General features: G+C 38.9%; 1 protein-coding gene across 3 annotated transcripts in view; it reads right to left on the bottom strand.

Annotated features, from left to right (window-relative positions):
* Positions 1–240: 240 nt before the first annotated feature.
* The window catches only part of LOC143295242 (hydroxymethylglutaryl-CoA synthase 1-like), a 28,920-nt gene continuing 8,176 nt past the window's right edge, over positions 241–20,984 (bottom strand). For 2 of the 3 annotated variants that reach the window (XM_076606822.1, XM_076606821.1), the window contains exons 2-10: positions 19,111–19,265; positions 17,898–18,207; positions 16,981–17,106; positions 14,398–14,562; positions 12,790–12,946; positions 11,766–11,936; positions 10,322–10,554; positions 7,889–8,046; positions 241–6,004 (exon numbers count right to left, since the gene is read on the bottom strand). In XM_076606822.1, the coding sequence (XP_076462937.1) occupies positions 5,951–6,004; positions 7,889–8,046; positions 10,322–10,554; positions 11,766–11,936; positions 12,790–12,946; positions 14,398–14,562; positions 16,981–17,106; positions 17,898–18,207; positions 19,111–19,248 (1,512 nt within the window). In that variant the 5' untranslated portion in view covers positions 19,249–19,265 and the 3' untranslated portion in view covers positions 241–5,950. The remainder of the gene's footprint in view (positions 6,005–7,888; positions 8,047–10,321; positions 10,555–11,765; positions 11,937–12,789; positions 12,947–14,397; positions 14,563–16,980; positions 17,107–17,897; positions 18,208–19,110; positions 19,266–20,984) is intronic. The other variant, XR_013056998.1, reaches the window with a different exon arrangement.

The raw sequence follows: 20,984 nt of genomic DNA, 5'->3' as shown, positions 1-20,984 counted from the left end.
GGGGACATTAATGTTATCTCCACTAAACTCGACTCAGCAGTGGTGCAGGGTCTCTTTTAACAGGTGGCCTCAAGGTCACCTAATACTGACAGGCCTCAGTGGTCTGCTTGTGGATGAACTGTGAGAGAGAACAAGCCTGATAAGGCTGAGGAACTGAGATCAGAAGTGAGGGAGCAATAGTGCTAAGAGACTACACATCTCACACATTACCAATCATTCAAAAAGAAATGTCACACACTATAAGTCTTCCAATTTGAATTCTATCGGTCATACATGAAACAAACGACATGAAAAACAACACCTCACACCAGCTCAATCTCCCAGTTTCCTACATTGAAAATGGTTGTCATCCATGCAAAACAACACCTCACACCAGCTCAATCTCCCAGTTTCCTACATTGAAAATGGTTGTCATCAAGCAAACACCACTTCCTTCATTTTGTCCATATAACAGTTTACACAATTCACATACTTTAAAATCATCTCCACTCTTTCCTGCATGTAGTGAGTCACTCGTTCTCCTTTGGTGCAGTAATTCTTCATCCACACCTATTCATTCCATCTTTTACTGTGTTACACCAATCAGACAAAGATATTTTATATTCCTCATGCACATGGTCACTCTCGCTACACATCTTAAGGCAAACAAGCTACACTTTCTGCTTGCTGTCCAAAGTACACACATTCATTGTAAATTTCATTCAAGTTCAAAGAACAGGAATAAACATGACTATGACCAGGTGACTGCAGATAAGAGAACAAAGTAAAAATTAACAAATAAAACAAACAACAAAAACAGAAATCAAACAAATTTTACTAAAGAGAACAAGAATATGTTTCCTGACAAACACAAGAAGAAATAAGACAAGACTCACTTTGCGCACATGTGTGAGTCAAATAACTCGCTTTCTGCAAATAAGTTGCATTAATTTTCATGACCCGCTATTAACTCTTGTGAAGTTAATATCCAGGAAGAATTTCAGCAGACTTTTCCAATAGAGTAGTCTTGCTTTACAAAATGTTACATTATAGTTACAATGAAATATATAAACAAAATCTGAGTAAAACATTTAACAGCAAAATCTGATATTACACATAACGAGAAAAAATATAAAAACAAACGCAGCTTTTGTAGCAATGACAAAAAACAGAAATAAAATGTTTGCATCAGTCAAGGAAAAAAACATAACATCAAAACCAGAATCATAACCAAAATCAGTCTAACAGTATACCAAAACCAAACACAAGAATAAAATATCATCCACACACACAAAAAAAAATGAAGGCAAACCGGGTCAGTTAAATAACTGGTATTTTTCTTTCTTTACACTCAATTTCTTTCTGAGAACTTCAGGCTGTTTACCCTGGACATAGCGTGTCACAACAGTATAGTACCATCTTCTTTTTTCTTGTCTGGCTTTTTATTCCCCCTCCCCCCACCCCCTTTTTTTTTCTTTTAATTCATTTTTTATTTTGGAGAAAAATTCAATATTTACTAAAGGGTAAAAACAGCTGTACCTGAAGTAAGGTTGTAACACACGACAACCGAACAAGACAGTGTTCTCAAATTTGTAGATGATGCTGCTTTCAAAAATCATTGTTTCATCCACTTTAACTACTCCTGATATAATACCCCCACCCCCCATCAATAAAAGCAGCAACATAAAAACCAAAACATATAATAGACAACACTTTGGATGTAAAAATACTCTGAATTCTTGCACTTCAACACAGCAACATAATTTCACACTGGTAATCAATGCTGTCCTAGTCCTATCCTGGCAGACGTTTCACAGTTATGGCCCCTGCATCTATAAAGATCTTATTTTTTTTGTTAATCAACATTACTGGAAAATGAAACAAGAGAGTAGTGACAACAAATATTTCACAGAAACTGAAACGAAACCCTCCAATCACAGTATACTTAATTCTGTGCTCAGCCTGCTGGGGGTGGGGGGTGGGTGGGGGATCCTCCCAATAAACCCCAGCCTCTTCCCTCCCTCTATAATTTACTTTTTTCTTTTTTAAAGTCCCCCAACTGCATAATGAAAGCAGTCACAATCTGATGCACAGTTACAAACAATACAAAAATCACCAACAATCATCATCATACGCTGTTACAAAAAAACTAATGCTCCACATGGTGGAACATAAAAGCTTAACAAGTGTGTGCTGCCACATTTAATGCCCCTTCAAACAAAAATAAGTCAACAGAAGTCTGGTGGAGATTGTTTGAAATAATTGAAACACAACAATTGCAGCAAGTCTTATTTACTTATAAGAGGAGGTGTGTGTTTTTTTATAAGCACATAGCTGTTTGGTAGCTTTTTTTTTCTTTTCTTTTCTTTTTTTTTCTTGCTTTTTTTTCCCTTTTTTTTTTTATAAAGTGTTTCATTAAAATATGTGTTTGATGGATTGTTTTACTATTATTTTGGGCAGCCCCATTATCAACACCATTTCAGTGGCCATTACTCAGGCACTGGTTTGATGGCAATTTTGTTCCAGTAACAACATTTAAATCCCCAAGTTTTTTTTGTTGTTTTTTTACCACTGCCTTGTTTCTGAACCTCTTTCCTTTTGCATTCTGATTTCTTTTTAATTTCTTAAATTTCACAATGACATGGTACAGTATATATAAATAACCCATTACTTACTTAAACTGTTGATTTCTCTGCTTGGACAGAGTAGTATTTTTGCACAAAACAGGGAATCAGACCCCTGCCAGAGTCTGCACTGGTGGGTTATGAAACAGTAATGTGAAATCAATTGCGGACTTTTTTGGGGGGTGGTGGGGGTTCTTGCTGCCCTTCCTTTCAATCAAGCAGACTTCTGAGTTTCATTGAATAGAATTGTAACAAAATGGCATCAGATGGCACCCATGAACTACACACACACACACACACACACACACACACACACAAAAGGCAAACAAAAGCAGGAAAACATAAAGAAGGAAAATTTGGCTCACATTCTCCATACAAAAACTATCAATTTGGGACTGAAAGTGAACAGATCACAATTTCTAGGTTAATATGTGACACGTTTATGGAATGGCTGCTTTGTAAGTTCTGGTAAACATACAGACACTAACACATGCACACACATACACACACACACACACACAGAGCAGAACGAAGTGTCATGGCTTGTCTCTGTTAGTTTCTCTCTCTCTCTCTCTCTCTCCATTTTAATACTACAAGGCAATGTGTGTTTACCAATCACATCTTAAACCCATGCATTCTGATTTTTTTTTCTCTCTTCATGATTAACATTCACATTACATCACAAGCAACCTCGCTACCTTGTATTCTACATACTCAAACACACACACACACACACACACACACACACACATGATTAAAAAACACAAATACACTCTGTGAGTGTAAAATGCTAATTGTTCCATTTGGAATTGACTCCAGCTGCTGCAACCCTACAGTGTTCGCTTTGATCAGCTGCAACAGCTGTGTCCATAAACTGTGGAGATGTCCACTTGACAACTTTCACTGACCCGTATGCATGAAGGCAATGTAACATTCTGTCACTTTTATAGATGTTTTTATGATTTTTTTTTTCTCTCTCTCTCACTCCTTGCAGTGGAGGTACGTTGAGCTCTACATACGTAGGTATGTCTACGTATCTGTATATCTATCAATCTATCTCTCACTCCTTGCAGTGGAGGTACGTTGAGCTCGACATACACAGGTATGTCTATGTATCTGTGTATCTATCAATCTATAAATCAATCAATGAATCTATCTATCTATGTCCATCCTCTCTCTCTCTCTTATATTGCTTTGCAGAAGGACTGCAATACAATTTTAAAGCAGTCTCTTCTCCTCCCTCCAACAACCTACCCATTCAAATTCAGAAAAATTTTAAGGACATTATCATTCAACTTTATATACCATTTTGAACTCTGAACAAGAAAGTGATTACACATGTGACTTAGAAATCCCTTGGAATGTATTCAGCATGTCCGCCAGTAACACTTCACCACATCCGGTAAACACGCTGTGCCATTTATCAAAGTTCTTTAAATAAACTCCCAAGAGCTGTTACATTCCAATGGCGTGCCGTTGGATCAATGCACACTGCTTCCATTATAACCAGTGTAGGTAGAACTTGGTGTGGCATACAAATGAATGTTTAAAACACTGGTGAGTTTGCAGTGGAGTGATTAAAAGCAGCCTTTTTTTTTTTTTATTAAGATTGCTGATGAAATTAAATGCGGCTCAAAATTATTGTTTAAAATGTATGTTACGTTTCAAAGCCTTACCTTTGGATGAATGTGTGCATTTTCTGCTTTTTTTCATACCTCCAGTCCAATGACATCTGTATGGAAGGCTCTTCACATCAACACTTAGAGCTGACTTTCTCCACCTCTATTGTTTCATAGGATCTGAGCCCAGCCTCCCCATTTAAACCCTTCTTCATCTTTCAAGTTAACTAGTCCACATTTCCGAATGACTTTTCAAAATGAAAACTGCACAACTTTGCACAGCAAGTTTATCAATTAACTCACATAAGCTTAAATTTTGTATGAGCTTTTTCTACCATTTCTAATTTCAGTTTTTCAAACTCTCTGACAGGTAAATTGAAAAATACACACAAATGTTCATATTTAAGTGTATGTTCATCAACTGCATATTTGCTGACACTAAGAAGGTAAAAAAAAACCAAAAAAAACAACTCTTAACTACCCTCTGTGTACAGTCACAAGACTAACTAAATTCATGCCAAGGAATATCACAGATATATTCAAATTATGCACTATACCTAAAACTGGATATCCTTTCCACTGTTCTCTCAGTTCAACTTTCTTTCTCACTAAAAACAGCATGTTAAAAAAAGGCACATGCACACATATAATATGCTACCAATATAAAAAGAAATGGGAGAGAGAGACAGCAACAGGAGGAACAAGAAAAAAAAAAAAAAAAACACCATCAAATGCCAAACCGAGCAAGTGCATGCAAGTCATGCAGCAAAAACACAACAACAGAAAGGTGCAAGGCCTGTAAAAAGCTTGGCAAGATAATTTTAAAATCACATGCTGCAGCAGTTAATCCCACCCCCTCCGCCACGCCCCATATCACAGTGATAACATCACAGAATCACTGCACAATGCGGAAGATGCCACCAAAGGTCATTATGTGTCTCACATATCAAATAATCAAGTTCCAGTTTCTGTGACTTGGAATGAGAATGTGTCTGTGTCTGTGTGTGTACATTCGTGAGAGAGTGCAGGTAAGAGAGTGAGTGTGTGTGTGTGTGTGTGTTTGTCTTGTTTGTTTAACAGCTACTTTCAAAGTGTCTGTCTGTGTTTATGTGTGTGTTCGTGGCTACACGTTTGTGGATAAAGCGGCCAACAGAGTCATTGACCTTTTATGCTATACGTAAAAATAAATGTGTACATATTTCACTGTTTGTTTTGTTTGTTAGCAAGCTATCTTCTAAGTGAATATGTCTGAATGCACATGTGTTGGTGGCTGTAAGTTTGGGAGTAAAAACAATCCACAAAGTCAGTGTGAAGCTTTATGCTACAGACTGCTGTGTGGTTGACGGGAGTGGGAGTAAAAGGTTAAGGAAAAAAAAAATCTCTTGATTAACTGCATCAGCCAAATAGTCCACATCCTTAGCAGAGGTCCCATTGCATATGTTACCCGTGTAATTTATTACTTTACCCATCTACCTATACTTGACTTTCGTGACCAGATCGGATCATCTGTGGGTACGCAGTTAATAAACAGGTCAATGAGTTCACATACAGCACTTGCTTCCGCACCCCACAGATTCCCACCACAAACCTACATTCATGTCTGCTCATACCGTTTCCCCCTCACTGATCTGCTAGTATTTTCCTGGACAGGGAAGAATCTCCCCAGTGCCACAGTGAGCTGGTACAACAGTTGATTGGGGAAAACAAAAAAGTTCTACAAAAAAAGTCTCAAGCACTATTCACAGCTGTTTGTTGCACTTCCAAAGGTACTTGTCTTTTCACCTGAAAATAAAGAGAGAGAAAAGACTGTGTACAAAAAACCCTTATAATATATATTACTGTGTTGTTATTAAATGTTCATAATTCATCCAAGGGCTCTAGGCCCTTTACTGACACTGATCAGCATACAACATGTAATGTTACACGCAAGGGTACATCATCGTCCACTCATTACAATGTCTTCCATACATCTTGAACAATCCAGCAGACATAAGCACACAATGGCTCGTTCTGTTGCAACCTCAGTGCCAGCAGTCCACAGGGAGCTATCACCGTCAGAGCACCATGAAGCCACCCTGATCAGGAGACCCTGACTGCTGGCCAGTCGTTTCTGTGGTTTGTTCACAGGTGAATTGCAGAATGGTTAAGACGCTTATCTGCCAACAGTGTCTGTGAGGGTCTGGGTTCAAATCCAGCTCTTTACCTTTTCTCTGAAGTTTGATTTAAAATCAAACTGGGCCTCTAGTCATTCGGATGAGACGATAAACTGAGGTCCCATGTGCAGCACACACTTGGCACACAGAAAAAGAACCCATGGCAATAAAAGTGTTGTCATATGGCAAAATTCTGTAAATAAATCCACTCTGATAAGTACACAAATATATATGCATGTACTCAAGGCCTGACAAGTGCACTGGGTTATGCTGATGAAACACATCTGCCTGGATTTGTCAGAACGCAGTGCACCTCCTTAATAAACTGAAACTGAAACTTTTACACAAACAGGACATTGAATGCTGTCTTCCTACTAATGACATTCAATGCTGTGAGTTGCCCAGCCAAACTTTAGTCATTCAGATGAGATGATAAACTGATGTGTGTGTGTGTGTGTGAGGAGTTAGCTTATGGACAAAACAATGCTTTGCATGGTGCTTTAGTCATCCAGATGAGCTGATAAACTTATGTGTGTGTGTGTGTGAGGAGTTAACTTACGGACAAAACAATGCTTTGCATGCTGCTTTAGTCATTCAGATGATAAACTGATGTGTGTGAGTGTGTGGAGTCAGCTTACGGACAAAACAATGCTTTGCATGCTGCTTTAGTCATTCAGATGAGCTGATAAACATGTGTGTGAGTGTGAGGAGTTAGTTTATGGACAAAACAATTCTTTGCATGCAGCATTTAGTTCCTTGACCTGCCCAGTTCAACTGGCTGTACATAACTTTAACTCAGTGGATGCTATCTAACTTGCAAATTCTGCATCACAGCCTGAAGAAGCTGCACTCCAGTGAAAATTTGCTGAATTATATATATATCTACAGTAGCAAGTTTTAAAGACATGGACAGATTACTGTTGCTATTGTCATATTTTACAGTTTTGCAGTGTTCACTTCAGTATATTCTACAAGGAGTGGAGCCCTGGACCCCTAGAGAGTGTGATCAGTGTGTGTGTGTGTATGTGTGTGTTGTGTGTGTGTGTGTACATATACACAAACATATTCATATTCATCTCTCTCTCTATATATATATTCATTATATTGGAGTGATGGCCTAGATGTAACACTTCCGCCTAGGAAGCAAGAGAATCTGAGCGCACTGGTTCGAATCACGGCTCAGCCGCCGATATTTTCTCCCCCTCCACTAGACCTTGAGTAGTGGTCTGGATGCTAGTCACTCGGATGAGACGATAACCGAGATCCCGTGTGCAGCATGCACTTAGCGCACGTAAAAGAACCCACGGCAACAAAAGGGTTGTTCCTGGCAAAATTCTGTAGAAAAATCCACTTCCATAGGAAAAACAAATCAAACTGCATGCAGGAAAAAATACAAAAAAATGGGTGGCGCTGTAGTGTAACGACACGCTCTCCCTGGGGACAGCAGCCCGAATTTCACACCGAGAAATCTGTTGTGATAAAAAGAAATACAAATACAAATTTATCTTTTTACCTCAGCCATGGTAACATCACCAGCAGCAGAGGCGCTGACAGAGGAGGAAAGGGACACAGGTCGACGTTCATACTTCCTCCTGTGCATGCTGTCTATCTCTGTCAGGTACCAGGTCCCAGGAAACAAATGGTCCACCCCTCCCACTGGCTTGTAAGGTGCTGGAAGGGGAAGACAGAAAAAAAAGGAAAAAAAAAACATTTATGGATTAACAACACTGTAGACTGAACCGTCTGACAACACTGCAGAATAAACAGGAAAACCATCTGCAGACACAAACATGACGGACTGATAACACTGCAGAATGGACAGGAAAACCATCTACAGACACAAACATGACGGACTGATAACATTGCAGAATGGACAGGAAAACCATCTGCACACACAAACATGACGGACAGACAATACTGCAGAATAAACAGGAAAACCATCAGCAGACACAAATATGACGGACTGACAACACTGCAGAATGGACAGGAAAACCATCTACAGACACAAATATGACGGACTGACAACACTGCAGAATGGACAGGAAAACCATCTACAGACACAAACATGACGGACTGACAACACTGCAGAATGGACAGGAAAACCATCTGCAGACACAAACATGACGGACTGCCAACACTGCAGAATAAACAGGAAAACCATCTGCAGACACAAACATGATGGACTGACAACACTGCAGAATAAACAGGAAAACTATCTGCGGACACAAACATGAAGGACTGACAACACTGCAGAATAAACAGGAAAACCATCTGCAGACACAAACATGATGGACTGACAACACTGCAGAATGGACAGGAAAACCATCTGCAGACACAAACATGATGGACTGACAACACTGCAGAATGGACAGGAAAACCATCTGCACACACAAACGTGACAGACAGACAACACTGCAGAATAAACAGGAAAACCATCTGCAGACACAAACATGATGAACTGACAACACTGCAGAATGAACAGAGGAGAGAAACTTTCTGTCAATCCTAACATATCGGATGAAGACATTTGTCAGAATTTATGAATACCATCGCGAGCAGTTTAATCGACGACAGAGGCGTGGGAGATCTGGTGAAGAGTTGTGCAGGGAAACGATGTTCTCAACATGAGGGTAAAAACGTGGAGAATTTGAAATTTGGAAAAAAAAAAAAACACCCAAACACAGTTAAAAGAAATTACTAAAAGGACTTGTAAAAGAAGTTGTTAATATGGACACTAAACAGACTGATATTGATGCAAAAAGTTCAAAAGTCATGATTCAGTTTACTGCGAAGACACTTGTTGTTGTACAACTGGCTTGCATCATGTGAAAAAGCGAATACCATCTGCTATCACGCTAAACATGAACGACACACAACACTACACAAAGCACAAAAACCATCTGCAACACAAACATTTGACACATCAACATGCAGGAATACACAACAACGAACAAACCACCTGCAGACACTAAATGATGGGTTCTCACTGACTTTCATGCAGAATCGGACACTGAGAGCCTATCTGCAGACACAAAGGTGGACAAAAACCACTGCAGACTAGAACAGGAAACCATTGGAGGCACAAACATGTGAACGCACATCCTGCCGAAGTCAACAGGGTGAAAACATTCTGCAGCAAACTTTCAAGCGTGGACAAGCTGCAAGAAAAACAGTAGAAACAAATCTGCAGTACACAAAAAGAGTAACTGAAACACTTCAGAATAAACATGTAAAAACTACTGTGCAGAACTGACATAACATGATGACTTGAGGCAACCTTTTCAGGAATTACACAGTTGTAAATCCTATCTTTCAGACACAATCAATTCGACTAAAACAACCTGAAGATAATGGCATCATAAAAGCCATCTGCATTACACAATAAATAGTGAATGACAACACTGTTATTACAAGGCTAAAACCATCACCAGGAGACCTGGCTGTTTCAGCATCGACGACAGACGGAGGAAATTGCTTGAAGAATTGTGCACTAATGAATGTTTTTTGCACAATGTGGAGAGGGCTAAGAAGCGTTAAAGAATGTGATTTTGGCATGTCTTTCCTTACTATGTAAATATCAATCCTAACTCACCACCTACCGTATTCTTTCTTTTTTCTACTTAATGAAAACTTAGTTCAATAACATAAATCAACATTAAAACAAATCTATTTAATTATGACACCAAAGCAGACTGATTTGATTGCAAATTTCAAAGTGTCTGATTTCATTACACATGTTATGGGCCAGAGCGTATTACACACGTTTTCTTGGACATTTGTCAAAAAACGCTGACCTCTTGACTTATTTCCTATCCGCTACAAACTCTCATTCTTAACACACACAACACACAACACACATACTACACACAAACACCATGCACACACACAGTATACAATCAAAGAGTTAATAACACAAACCAACGAACACAACCACCATCACACTCACCTAAATGATGGGTTTCCTCCCTTAGTTTCATGCATTTGTCAAAGTCCACCGGAGCAACTTTCTCCCGACCGTCCAGCCTGTTCTGCAGATCACAAAGGCTGGACACCAAACGCTCTAGCGGCGAGTCGGGTGACCGATCTTCGGAGACCCGTATGGAGAACATGGAGGCAGCCAGACCCGATCCATAGGAAAACAGCACTATCCGCTTGCCCCGAAGGCTTTCAACAGTGTTGCTGAAACATTTCGCAGGCAGAATTCTTTCTCAAAAGCAGTTGTGACAAGGCTTGAATTGAACAAATAGATATGAAACAAAAGTTTCAAGAGAGTGTACACAAAAAGAGTAACCTAAAACAAGCTTCCTTTTTTTTTGAGGAAGTGTCTAGATTTGTTCCAATGTATCATTCATTAACTACCTGTGTGCTACCTGAACTTGTAGCATAAGCAGTACTGACTTGAAGTTGTGCACCTTGTACATGGAGAGAGTTACCACTCTTTATTGTTTGTTAATCCTTTTCTTTCCTAGCCTCATTATTCTTTAATTTCGAATCTAAAACAACCCCTGAAAGATAAATGTGCCATCATTAACAGGCCTCCCATTATTCTTAACAATAAAATAGTGAATGAACACACACTGTTTATTCCGCTTAAGTTAACCCATTCAACCCCAGGGAGTTTACAGCCTTGGCATGTTTCCATGCCATTCTGATGGGGTAAAAAGGAAGAAAATATGCATATGAAGGAATATGTGCAAATCTTAATGAATTGATTTTTGATGCCAGGGCAATGCTGGAGCGCAGGGCTGAATGAGTTAACAAGAAGTGATGTGTGGGCATGTCCGTTTTTCCTTGTTTACTGTGTAATATATTGTTTTTCATGTGAGTCCTTAACTTATTTCTTTCTTTTTTTTTTTCTTTTTTTTTCCTTTTTTTTTTTAATGGAACAGACTTAAGTCAAATAAAATGAAATCAACATACAAAAAAATCTAATACAACTTAACACCCCACACAGAGAAAAGAATGATATTTACAATTTACAAATACACAGTGTCTTGAAAATCTTCATTCCTACTGTTATGGGCCAGAGGCCCGGTACTTAACACAGTTTTTGCCTTTGACTTTGTCACACACACACAGACACTCTCTCTCTTGACTTTGTCACATGCACACACACACACACTTTCTCTCTCTCTCTCTCACACACATACACACAAGCACACATACATACACACAAACACACACATGCACACACACATACACACACACACACACACATAAGCACTTATACACACACACACACACACACACATGCAAACAAACACACACACACACACACACACACACACACACACCCTCTACCACACATTCACTCACTCACTCAAGACAACAACAACATCAATAACAACAACAACAGAAACCCATTCAATAAGAACAACAAGCACACCCACTCTGCAATATATGAGGCCAGCCCCCCATATAAGGACGGGGTGTACATGTTGCCCACTTGAACAGCCAGGCGGGTGGACGGCTTGGTCTTGGCCTCGAACAGGGCCTTGCTGGCCTTCACAAAGGCCTGCTCAATGTTGCGGTCCATGTACGTCCCTTCCAGCTTCACGTCCCTGAAGTCAATCACCGGTCACAATAAACAGATAAACAAATGAATACGTATATATATATATATTAGAGAGAGAGAGACGGACAGACAGATTGACAGACAGACAGATAGATAGATAGATAGATGGATAGATAGTCAGATAGATTGACAGACAGACAGACAGATAGATAGATGGACACGAAAAGACCACATTTCCTTGGAATCTTGGGCACCGCTCCTTGTACAATATACTGAAGCAAGCACTGCAAGCGGTAAAATAAAAAGATAAAAACAACAGTAGTCTGTTCATAACTTTAAAACTTGTGTCTAGAATTTAATATATATAAATTTATGATAATGATCACACAGGTTAAGGTACAGAAAGTGACTTCATATCCACTGTCTAGACATGTGATTTTATTAAACATTTCATTTAGTCATGCTGTCTAAAATCCTGACAGCTACAAAATCATCTCTTCACTCTTGATGACTGATGAAATGAGTCAAAACAACTGCACACACACACACATAATTTTTTTTCTTTTTTTTTTCTTTTTAATCTGATACATCAACAGTAAATGAATCACTTTTTACTTTTAAGATTTCTTCCAAATGCATCAAGATTTAAATGAATAAAATATTTATGATATCTCATGAGAAAATTTATCACCAACGAAAAATAAATAAATAGATAAAAATAACACATAACAACAAGAAAATAGATAAATAAACAAAAATAACAAGCCCAAGGGGGGAAAAAAAGCACATAGAGCATGAAGAATATGCGCTTATAATAAGACGTCACAATACATAAATAATTCAATAAATCTTCTGAGAGGACAGCATAAACATGAAACGCCAAAGTGCAGACTACCGACCTGAATGCCTCCAGACCCTCGTAGAGTCCCTTGTAGTCTGGACTGGGGTCTACCAGGAAGTCGTTGAGCATGAGGCGGGCGAAGGATTTCATCACCAGCTTGTAGTAGGGCTGGTGAAATATGAAGGCATCCACTCCACTCAGTAAACTGTTTCCCTCTGAAAACACACACACACACACACACACACACACACACACAATGTTGTGTCTTATAATTCAATAATACTGTGATCATTCAGTCACACAGCAATACTACTACTGATAATAATAAAAGGACATTTAGTATGCCCAATCTAATGATACAAAAGCTCTGGGCATTTACAATGAAAAATACAATGATGTATGCATACTAAAAACACATGAATACACCTGCACACACAAATCCTCCTGTTCCAACTCTTACCCACAAATCCACACCCACTCCACACAAGATGTAGACACACACGTGTGCCGCTCTAGGCATATGAACATGTGTACGTTTAAAAATAGTAACATTAAATGAAGTAAAAATCAAAATAAAACAAAAGTAAACACAAGGAGTTATTTAATGATTTGAATGACTGGAAATAAATGAGTTTTCAAAGAGAACACGTGGTGTTTTTGAATCCGACGTTTATTGTTTCCTTTGAAGATCGTCCTCAATCAGCTAGACAGAAGAACAATGGATTATGGCCTTTATATTGTTGATTACTAAAATGAGGCTAATCATTATTAATGTACAATGGATCACTTTCATTCCTAAACACAACACCACACATGACATTGGAATGGGAGAAGAAACAGTCAATGAGGTTAGAGAGAGCTGGTTTTTTGTTGGGTGTGGGATTTTTGGTGTTTTTTTAATGTTTTATTATTATTCTTTTCCAACAGTAATTTTGTAATTTTTACACTGTGACTTAGAACATTCACATACAAACAAAAAGCTTCTCAATTTTTCAATATGGTCAACTGCTTTGATCTGGATTATTTCTACACATCACTCATTTGAAAAACGCAACAATAACCCAGTTGTATCAGATGTGGACACACCCAGAATACCAGATAATCCAGTGTACAAATGTGTACAAATCGGCTCACCCAGAATAATAGAAAACCCTGTTGTATCAAAGTGGACTCACCCAGATTACCAGACAACCCAGTTGTATCAAAGTGGACTCACCCAGAATACCAGACAACTCAGTTATATACAAGTCGACTCACCCAGAATAACAGAAAACCCTGTTGTATCAAAGTGCACTCGCCCAGATTACCAGACAACCCAGTTGTATCAGAGTGGACTCATCCAGAATACCAGAAAACCCAGTTGTTTGAAAGTGGACTCACCCAAAATACCGGACAACCCAGTTGTATCTGAGTGAACTAACCCAGAATGCCAGACAACCGAGTTGACTCACCCAGAATACCAGACAAACCCAGTTCTATCTCGAGTATTGAGTGCACTGGATTTGGCTGTGGGCTGATACTGTGTTGGGTGAGTGACTGTGGTAGCACAACTGATTTCCAGTTGGATGAGCAAAGATGTATTGTATTGTATTGCATTGTACACTGTATTGTATTGTATTGTATTGTATTGTATGTATTGTATTGTATTGTATCTGTGTGGACTCACCTAGAATACCAGTCCTCCTGGCCTTGTTGCAGTAGAGCTGGTAGCAGCAGTCCAAGGCATGAAGGTAGCACTCTATGGACAGCTTCCCATCCACCGTGGGGTACTCTGATGCCATGTCCGGCTTGTAGAAATCGTACACATGCTGCATGTGGCATGACCGTACACCTGAAACATGAAATTGAAAAAAATAAAAAAAATTTTTTTCAATCAATCAAAACTCTGTTCAAAAGGAAATTTTCTTCCTAAAATTACGTTTAGGTAAGATACTTACCATGACCCACTAGTGCAGACTGGCAGGGGTCTGATTCCGGTCCTGTGCAAACTACTACCCACCTATGCGGAGAAAACTAAAGTAGCTACGGCCAATAACCTCCCGAAGTAGGTTACCTCCCCTTTGCACCCCTGACTACTGCCCTCTTTTGACGGCAATTCGCCGCAACCAGCGCAGCATGCAGGGAGAACAGAAAGCGGGGAGGAACGGGAGGGTCTTAAATGTATGAAAGTCGAGTGGTTAAAAAAAGCAGGCAGATAGCAACTGACGACACCCATATTTTAGCAAAGTATTATGAGCTGTTGCCATCAGGACGACGCTACAGAACTTTTAAGTTGAAATCCAGAGCTCTGAAGACTTTTATTCCACGTTCAATCCACCTTTTAAATTCTTGAGAACTGTGTGTGTGTGTGTGTGTGTGTGCGCGCGCGTGCGCGCGCGTGCACTCTCATGTGAGATGTGTGAAAGTCCGTGCATGATAGGCTGTACCTTGTTCTAGTTGTGGTGTGTGTGTGTGTGTGTGTGTGTGTGTGTGTGTGTGTGTGTGTGTTTACTGAGCTTAAAACGTGACAATTGGTTATAATGAATGTGCAATACGTAGGAAGAATAATGTGCAATATGCAGGATGAATGTACAATGAATATGTCTGATGCTCATGTCCATATTCTAAATATATTTCTGTTTAATAATTACGATGTAATAATTAATTGCAATGTTTTTAAAAGCGAATATGTGAAATGCTTTTATTTCAGAACATATGTTTATTACTCTTGTTTAATCAAGTTATCCGCGTGTGTGGGGTGTGTGTGTGTGTGTGTGTGGGGGGGGGGGGGGGGGTTGCGGTGCGGGTGTGTGCTGATTATCTGGTTGTGGTTTTCCGCAATTCATCTTTATTCTTATCTTATCTGTCTATTATAATCAATGTGCAGTATAGTAGGCTATGTTTATAATTATATTCAAATGGTGTTTCTTGGTTCTTTCTGTTTTTACATTAAGAATACTAGTTATTACCTGCAGTGTGTGGATGTATGTATGAAACGATGTATGTGATATTTTTTACATTTGTATCTTCGTAATATTTGTAGGGGCTGTTGTTGGCTTTTACAGTTATGGTCCCCATGTTGTTTACTTGTCTATGTTGTGATAATGCACCTGACCAAATTTCTTCAGTTGGAGATAATAAAGTTATCTTATCTTATGTGGGTCATGGTAAGTATGTTACTTAAACGTACTTTTAGGAAGAAAATTTCCTTTTAATAAACATACTTATCGTGAACCACTTGTGCAGACTCCAGTAGGGGTCTGATTCCTTGTCCTATGCAAACTACCAAACTGCCTAAGCGGAGAAATCTAAAGTAGATGTGGCTAGCAAGCCATTTTTTTTTTCTTACCCATGCAAAGAAGTTTTTGTTTATTTTCTAACCCCATTCTTGCAATGCTTTTCAAATTAATTCAAATGCATTCACATACATCAAGGAGAACTGAATATACAAATTAATTTCGATCTTGTAGATTAAAAAGGTTTGTTCCCTTTTTTCCAGAAATTGAAAAATATTGAACACAACAGCATTTTCATACAAGGGGTTTCAATTAAGAATACCATAAAATAAAATAAAAAATAGGAAAGGGCTGACAGCTATGTATGTTAATCACTTCATCCTTTTGTAGCACATAAAGCCACAACCAGAGATCTCTGCTGCTACCAACCTTGTGGGGTCTTAGCTAACTCCCTCCCGTTTCAGTTTTCAGTTTCAGTTACTCAAGGAGGCATCACTGCATTCGAACAAAAAACATATACGCTACACCACATCTTCTAGGCAGATGCCTGACCAGCAGCATAACCCAACACGCTTTGTCATGCCTTGAGTTCAATGCACATATATTTGTGTACCTATTAGAAAGGATTTCTTCTTCAGAATTTTGCCAGAGGACAACACTCCCGCTGCCATGGACTCTTTTTCAATTTCAGTGCACCAAGTTTGTGCTGCACATGGGACCTCGGTTTATTGTCTCATCTGAATGACTTTACGCTCAGTTTGATTTTCCAGTCAAACGTGAGAGAAAGGTCGAGAGTGGGATTTAAACCCAGACCCTCACAGACACTGTATTGCCAGATGAGCATCTTAACCATTCTGCCACCTTCACCCCCAGTTATAGCCATTCTCTTCAAGTCCTTTCTCAACTGTTCTGTTCTGATTCTCCCTTGGCCTTTCTCGAAACAGCTGTGTGAGCACAATAATCAAAGGCACAAACAAGAAAGAAAGAGAGAAAAACCAACCACACCAGGGTAATGTCCACAGAAAGCAACTCACCTCTGTCAAAGACGAGGGGTGCATTACGGCCCAGCAACATGGCTATGGCGCCAGCGCCACCTGTGCACCGGGCATTGCCACTGGCGTAGACAGCAATGTCCCCCGCCACCACAAGTGCATAGCGACCTGTGACAAGAATGCAGTCACACTGCAGGGTCAAATCTGTTTGAACTGCACAAACCAAAGTTACAGGGAAAAGAAAGAAGAAAAAAAAGATAAGTGTTCACTGTTATTTCCATCTGAATTGCATAGACCAAACTTACAGGGGGAAAAAAAACAACATCAAAGACATAAATTGTTGACTGTCATTTCCATTTGAACTGCACAGTCCAAAGTTACAGACAAAATGACAATATTGTCGCTGTCTTTTCTATTTGAACTGCACCGTCCAAAGTTACATGAAAAAAAAACCCATCAAAGACATAAATTGCTGACTGTCATTTCCGTTTGAACTGCACAGTCCAAAGTTACAGAAAAAAAAGACAAAATTTTCACTATCTTTTCTGTTTGGACTGTACAATCCAAAGTTACAGAAAAAAAGACATATTTTCTTTGTCTTTTCTGTTTGAACTGCACAGTACAAAGGTACGGAAAAGAAAAGAAAAAGTAAAATGTTGAAATGTTTGCACTCACAGGCTATAATCATTGGTGCAATATCTAACCATGAGCACAAATATCAACCTCAACTTCTTTACTGCCTGTCTGATTATCTCAATGTTTCCATCATTCCACTGAGACCATCTTGTGTCAAAATGATGTATTTCCTCTTCAATACCACCATCTACGTATTTGTCTTCAACATCTAGACTGGCTGGGGTCTTGAACTGTTGTCAAATGGACTGAAAGGCCGCTTTCTCTCCAAACAGAACACTAAATCCGGAGCAGTCTATGCAGAAAGTAACATGCTAAATGCTCACCATCCCATGAGCTGGACTCAATCCAGTTGACGGCATTCATCAAGGCAGCAGTTCCACCAAAACAGGCATTGGTTGTGTCGATACCCTCCACGTCGGTGTTCCCGCTCTCCTCAAACAGCTGCATGAGAACCGTTTTCACGCTCTTGGACTTGTCGATAATGGTCTCCGTGCCAACCTCCAAGCGGCCAATTTCGGTGTAGGACAGTCCGTTACGCTCCATCAGCTTCTGAACTGATGTCAGGCAGAGGCTGTTGATGTCTTCTCGGTCAGAGCAGAATCCCATGCGACTCTGCCCCAGCCCAATTGTGTACTGTTGAAAGAGATCATGGATAAACTGAATTGAATTTTATACAATGAGAGAAGTGGAATATGCAAAGACACGCTATTTTTTTTTTTTTTTTTTTACATCCTGTCTTGGATGAAAAACCTAAAGCAAGCAGCTTATCTTTACCCTTCATCTGTTGTATTTTGCATGCACATCTGATCAGGATGGAAACGTCACTAACTCAACTGAATACTTCATTATTTGTCAATGATTGAATACTTCTGAAAAAACAACAAACAGAAAGACCATTTGAACCTTTTGGGGCAAAATTGCACGGTCATACCTGGTGTTAAAAAGGTTTACAAAATCATTTTAAAAGCTCTTTTTTTAAACTGACACTTGTAAAAATGAGTAACACTTCAAAAATATGTTTTATCTAAAATCAGTTTGAACATTTTGTTCTCTAACCATGTAGAACAATAAATCAATAATTCAATTCAACAGTGTTAACTTTACATATCAATTATAATTTTTATAATTTTTTTTCCATAACATTTTTTCCCATCTCAGACGGTTATATTTCTGTGAAATGTAAGGTACATGCATCAAAATACACAACTTCAGTGCAAACAAACAACATGAGAGATAACAGCAGCATCAATGAAGTCCAGAGACAACAGCAATGATATAACAATAACAATAATAATATCATTAATAAATAAAATAACAACAATAACAACAACAAAAACTCTTCTATGGCACGATATCTAGTACTACTGCTGCTCAAAGCAGTACACAACATGATCCAGTTTCATGTAATGTAAATATGACATAAAAACATTGCAACAGCTGTCTGTCAACTAAAAAAAATATCCATTGCGTTCTCTGGCGCAAATCATTATAACAAACATTAACAAAATAATAGAAAATAATTTCTTAAAATCTCACTTTGCCTGCCGAGACCTGGTCGAACTGCTCCAGCTCTGACTGCTCCACAAACTGGGAGGGGAAGTAGACCTCCATGGCTACGATGCCCACCTCCTGCGGCCATCCCTGCTCCGACGACGTCTTTGATCCTGGCATCATGGGATGGGTGTTCCTTCCTATCAGAGGTGAAAAGAAAGGTTAGAACACAGTGCGTCATGATGACTTGGGTTGTGATTGTCGGTATGTGTTGTAATTGTATTTTAAAGCCTGCGATCCGACCCCCAGAACATCTGTAGCTTAATAAAAGCAAAACAAAAAAAACAAAAAAACATACAAAAGTTTTCTATTTGCATTTTCTCTATTTAAATAAGACTTCTTTTTCGCATACTGTAAATTACAGTCATGCATGCATGTGAATGACAAGTGTGTAAGTACTTTGATTTGTCTCTGCACAAGATTCACCACTATATGAATACTAATTATCAATATTAATCATTAATATTAACATTACTATTGTTGTTGTTAATATAAGTATTATCAACTATCAAGTATTATAATTTATATACATAGACTACTGTAACTCTCAACTGTCTGGTTTGCCTGCTTCATCCATTTAGTCCCTTCAGCGCATACAAAACTCTGCTGCCCGACTTGTCCTCAGAAAGAAAAGATCTGAGCACATCACTCCTCTTTTGCAACATCTCCACTGGCTCCCTGTCTCACACAGAATAAAGTACAAGATCAGCACTCTATGTTATAAATGTATTCACAAATCAGCCCATTCCTATTTCTGTGGTTGCCTTCACCTCTACACTCCATCTCACTCACTACAATCAGCTTCAGATCCACTCTGCTTACGCATACCCAGATTCAAACTCTAGACTGTTGGCCGCCATTCTTTCTCTGTCTCTGGACCTTGCAATTGGAATGAACTTCCTCTTTCCCTTCGTCAAGTCTCCACACTCAGCTCTTTCAAGTCTGGCCTTAAAACCCACCTCTTCCCAAAATAGCCTCCCTTCCCTGCTTCTTCCTTGTCTTCAGTTTATCCAGTTTTAGAGTTATGCATGCGTGTGAATGACTGGTGCGAAAGCGCTTTGGTTTGTCTATGCACAAGATTCAGCGCTATATAAATACCATTATTATTATTATTAGAGAGAGAGAGAGAGAATAATACCTTCAAGCCCAGATGTTTTCTTTTTCCCTAAGGAAGAGGAAAAAGCATCAAAAATTGGTCTTGACTCAACTTTTAACCTTACAAACTGATCTGTGCTTGGTCTGGAGGCAGAGACATTAGGAGTGGGAATGTGAGTTTGAAAATAAAAGTCTCTCATTAAATCAAGAGAGAGAGAGAGAGAGAGAGAGAATTGCCTTGGAGTGAATGAATGGATTAATGAATTAATCAATCAATCATTATTTTCTTATGGTGGAGATTTCAGCACATACAGAGTAACGGACATACACACATATATACACATATATAGATATAGATATACTCAATACATGCATAAGAATAATGCAAAATAAATCTGGAAAAACAAAAACAAAAACCCAACACAACATTATGATTATCACTCATATGTTAACATTATCACTCATTAATAAAGTGGAAGAGAGTAACACACCACACAAGAAAATTTACACTTCCACAAACCTAATAGTAATAGTCAAATACTTCAATGAATGATGATTTGAATGAAATAGGTGCAAAACCAAAACAAATAAAAAATCAAATAATACATATGTATGATAGTGATAACACTTAAGTCTTAAGACACAATAATGGAAGATAGAAAAAGGAGGGAAATGACATAAGTGACAGGGATATGGACAGACTGTCACATAATGCAGGGTAAGGGAGAAGGTGAGGGGGGTGCTTTGAGGTGTAGCGGAAAGTG

Source organism: Babylonia areolata, chromosome 20 (genome assembly GCF_041734735.1).
Source record: "Babylonia areolata isolate BAREFJ2019XMU chromosome 20, ASM4173473v1, whole genome shotgun sequence".
Lineage (NCBI taxonomy): Eukaryota > Metazoa > Mollusca > Gastropoda > Neogastropoda > Buccinidae > Babylonia > Babylonia areolata.
The sequence above is the reverse complement of the archived record's forward strand: the minus strand, read 5'-3'. Positions and strand labels throughout refer to the sequence as shown.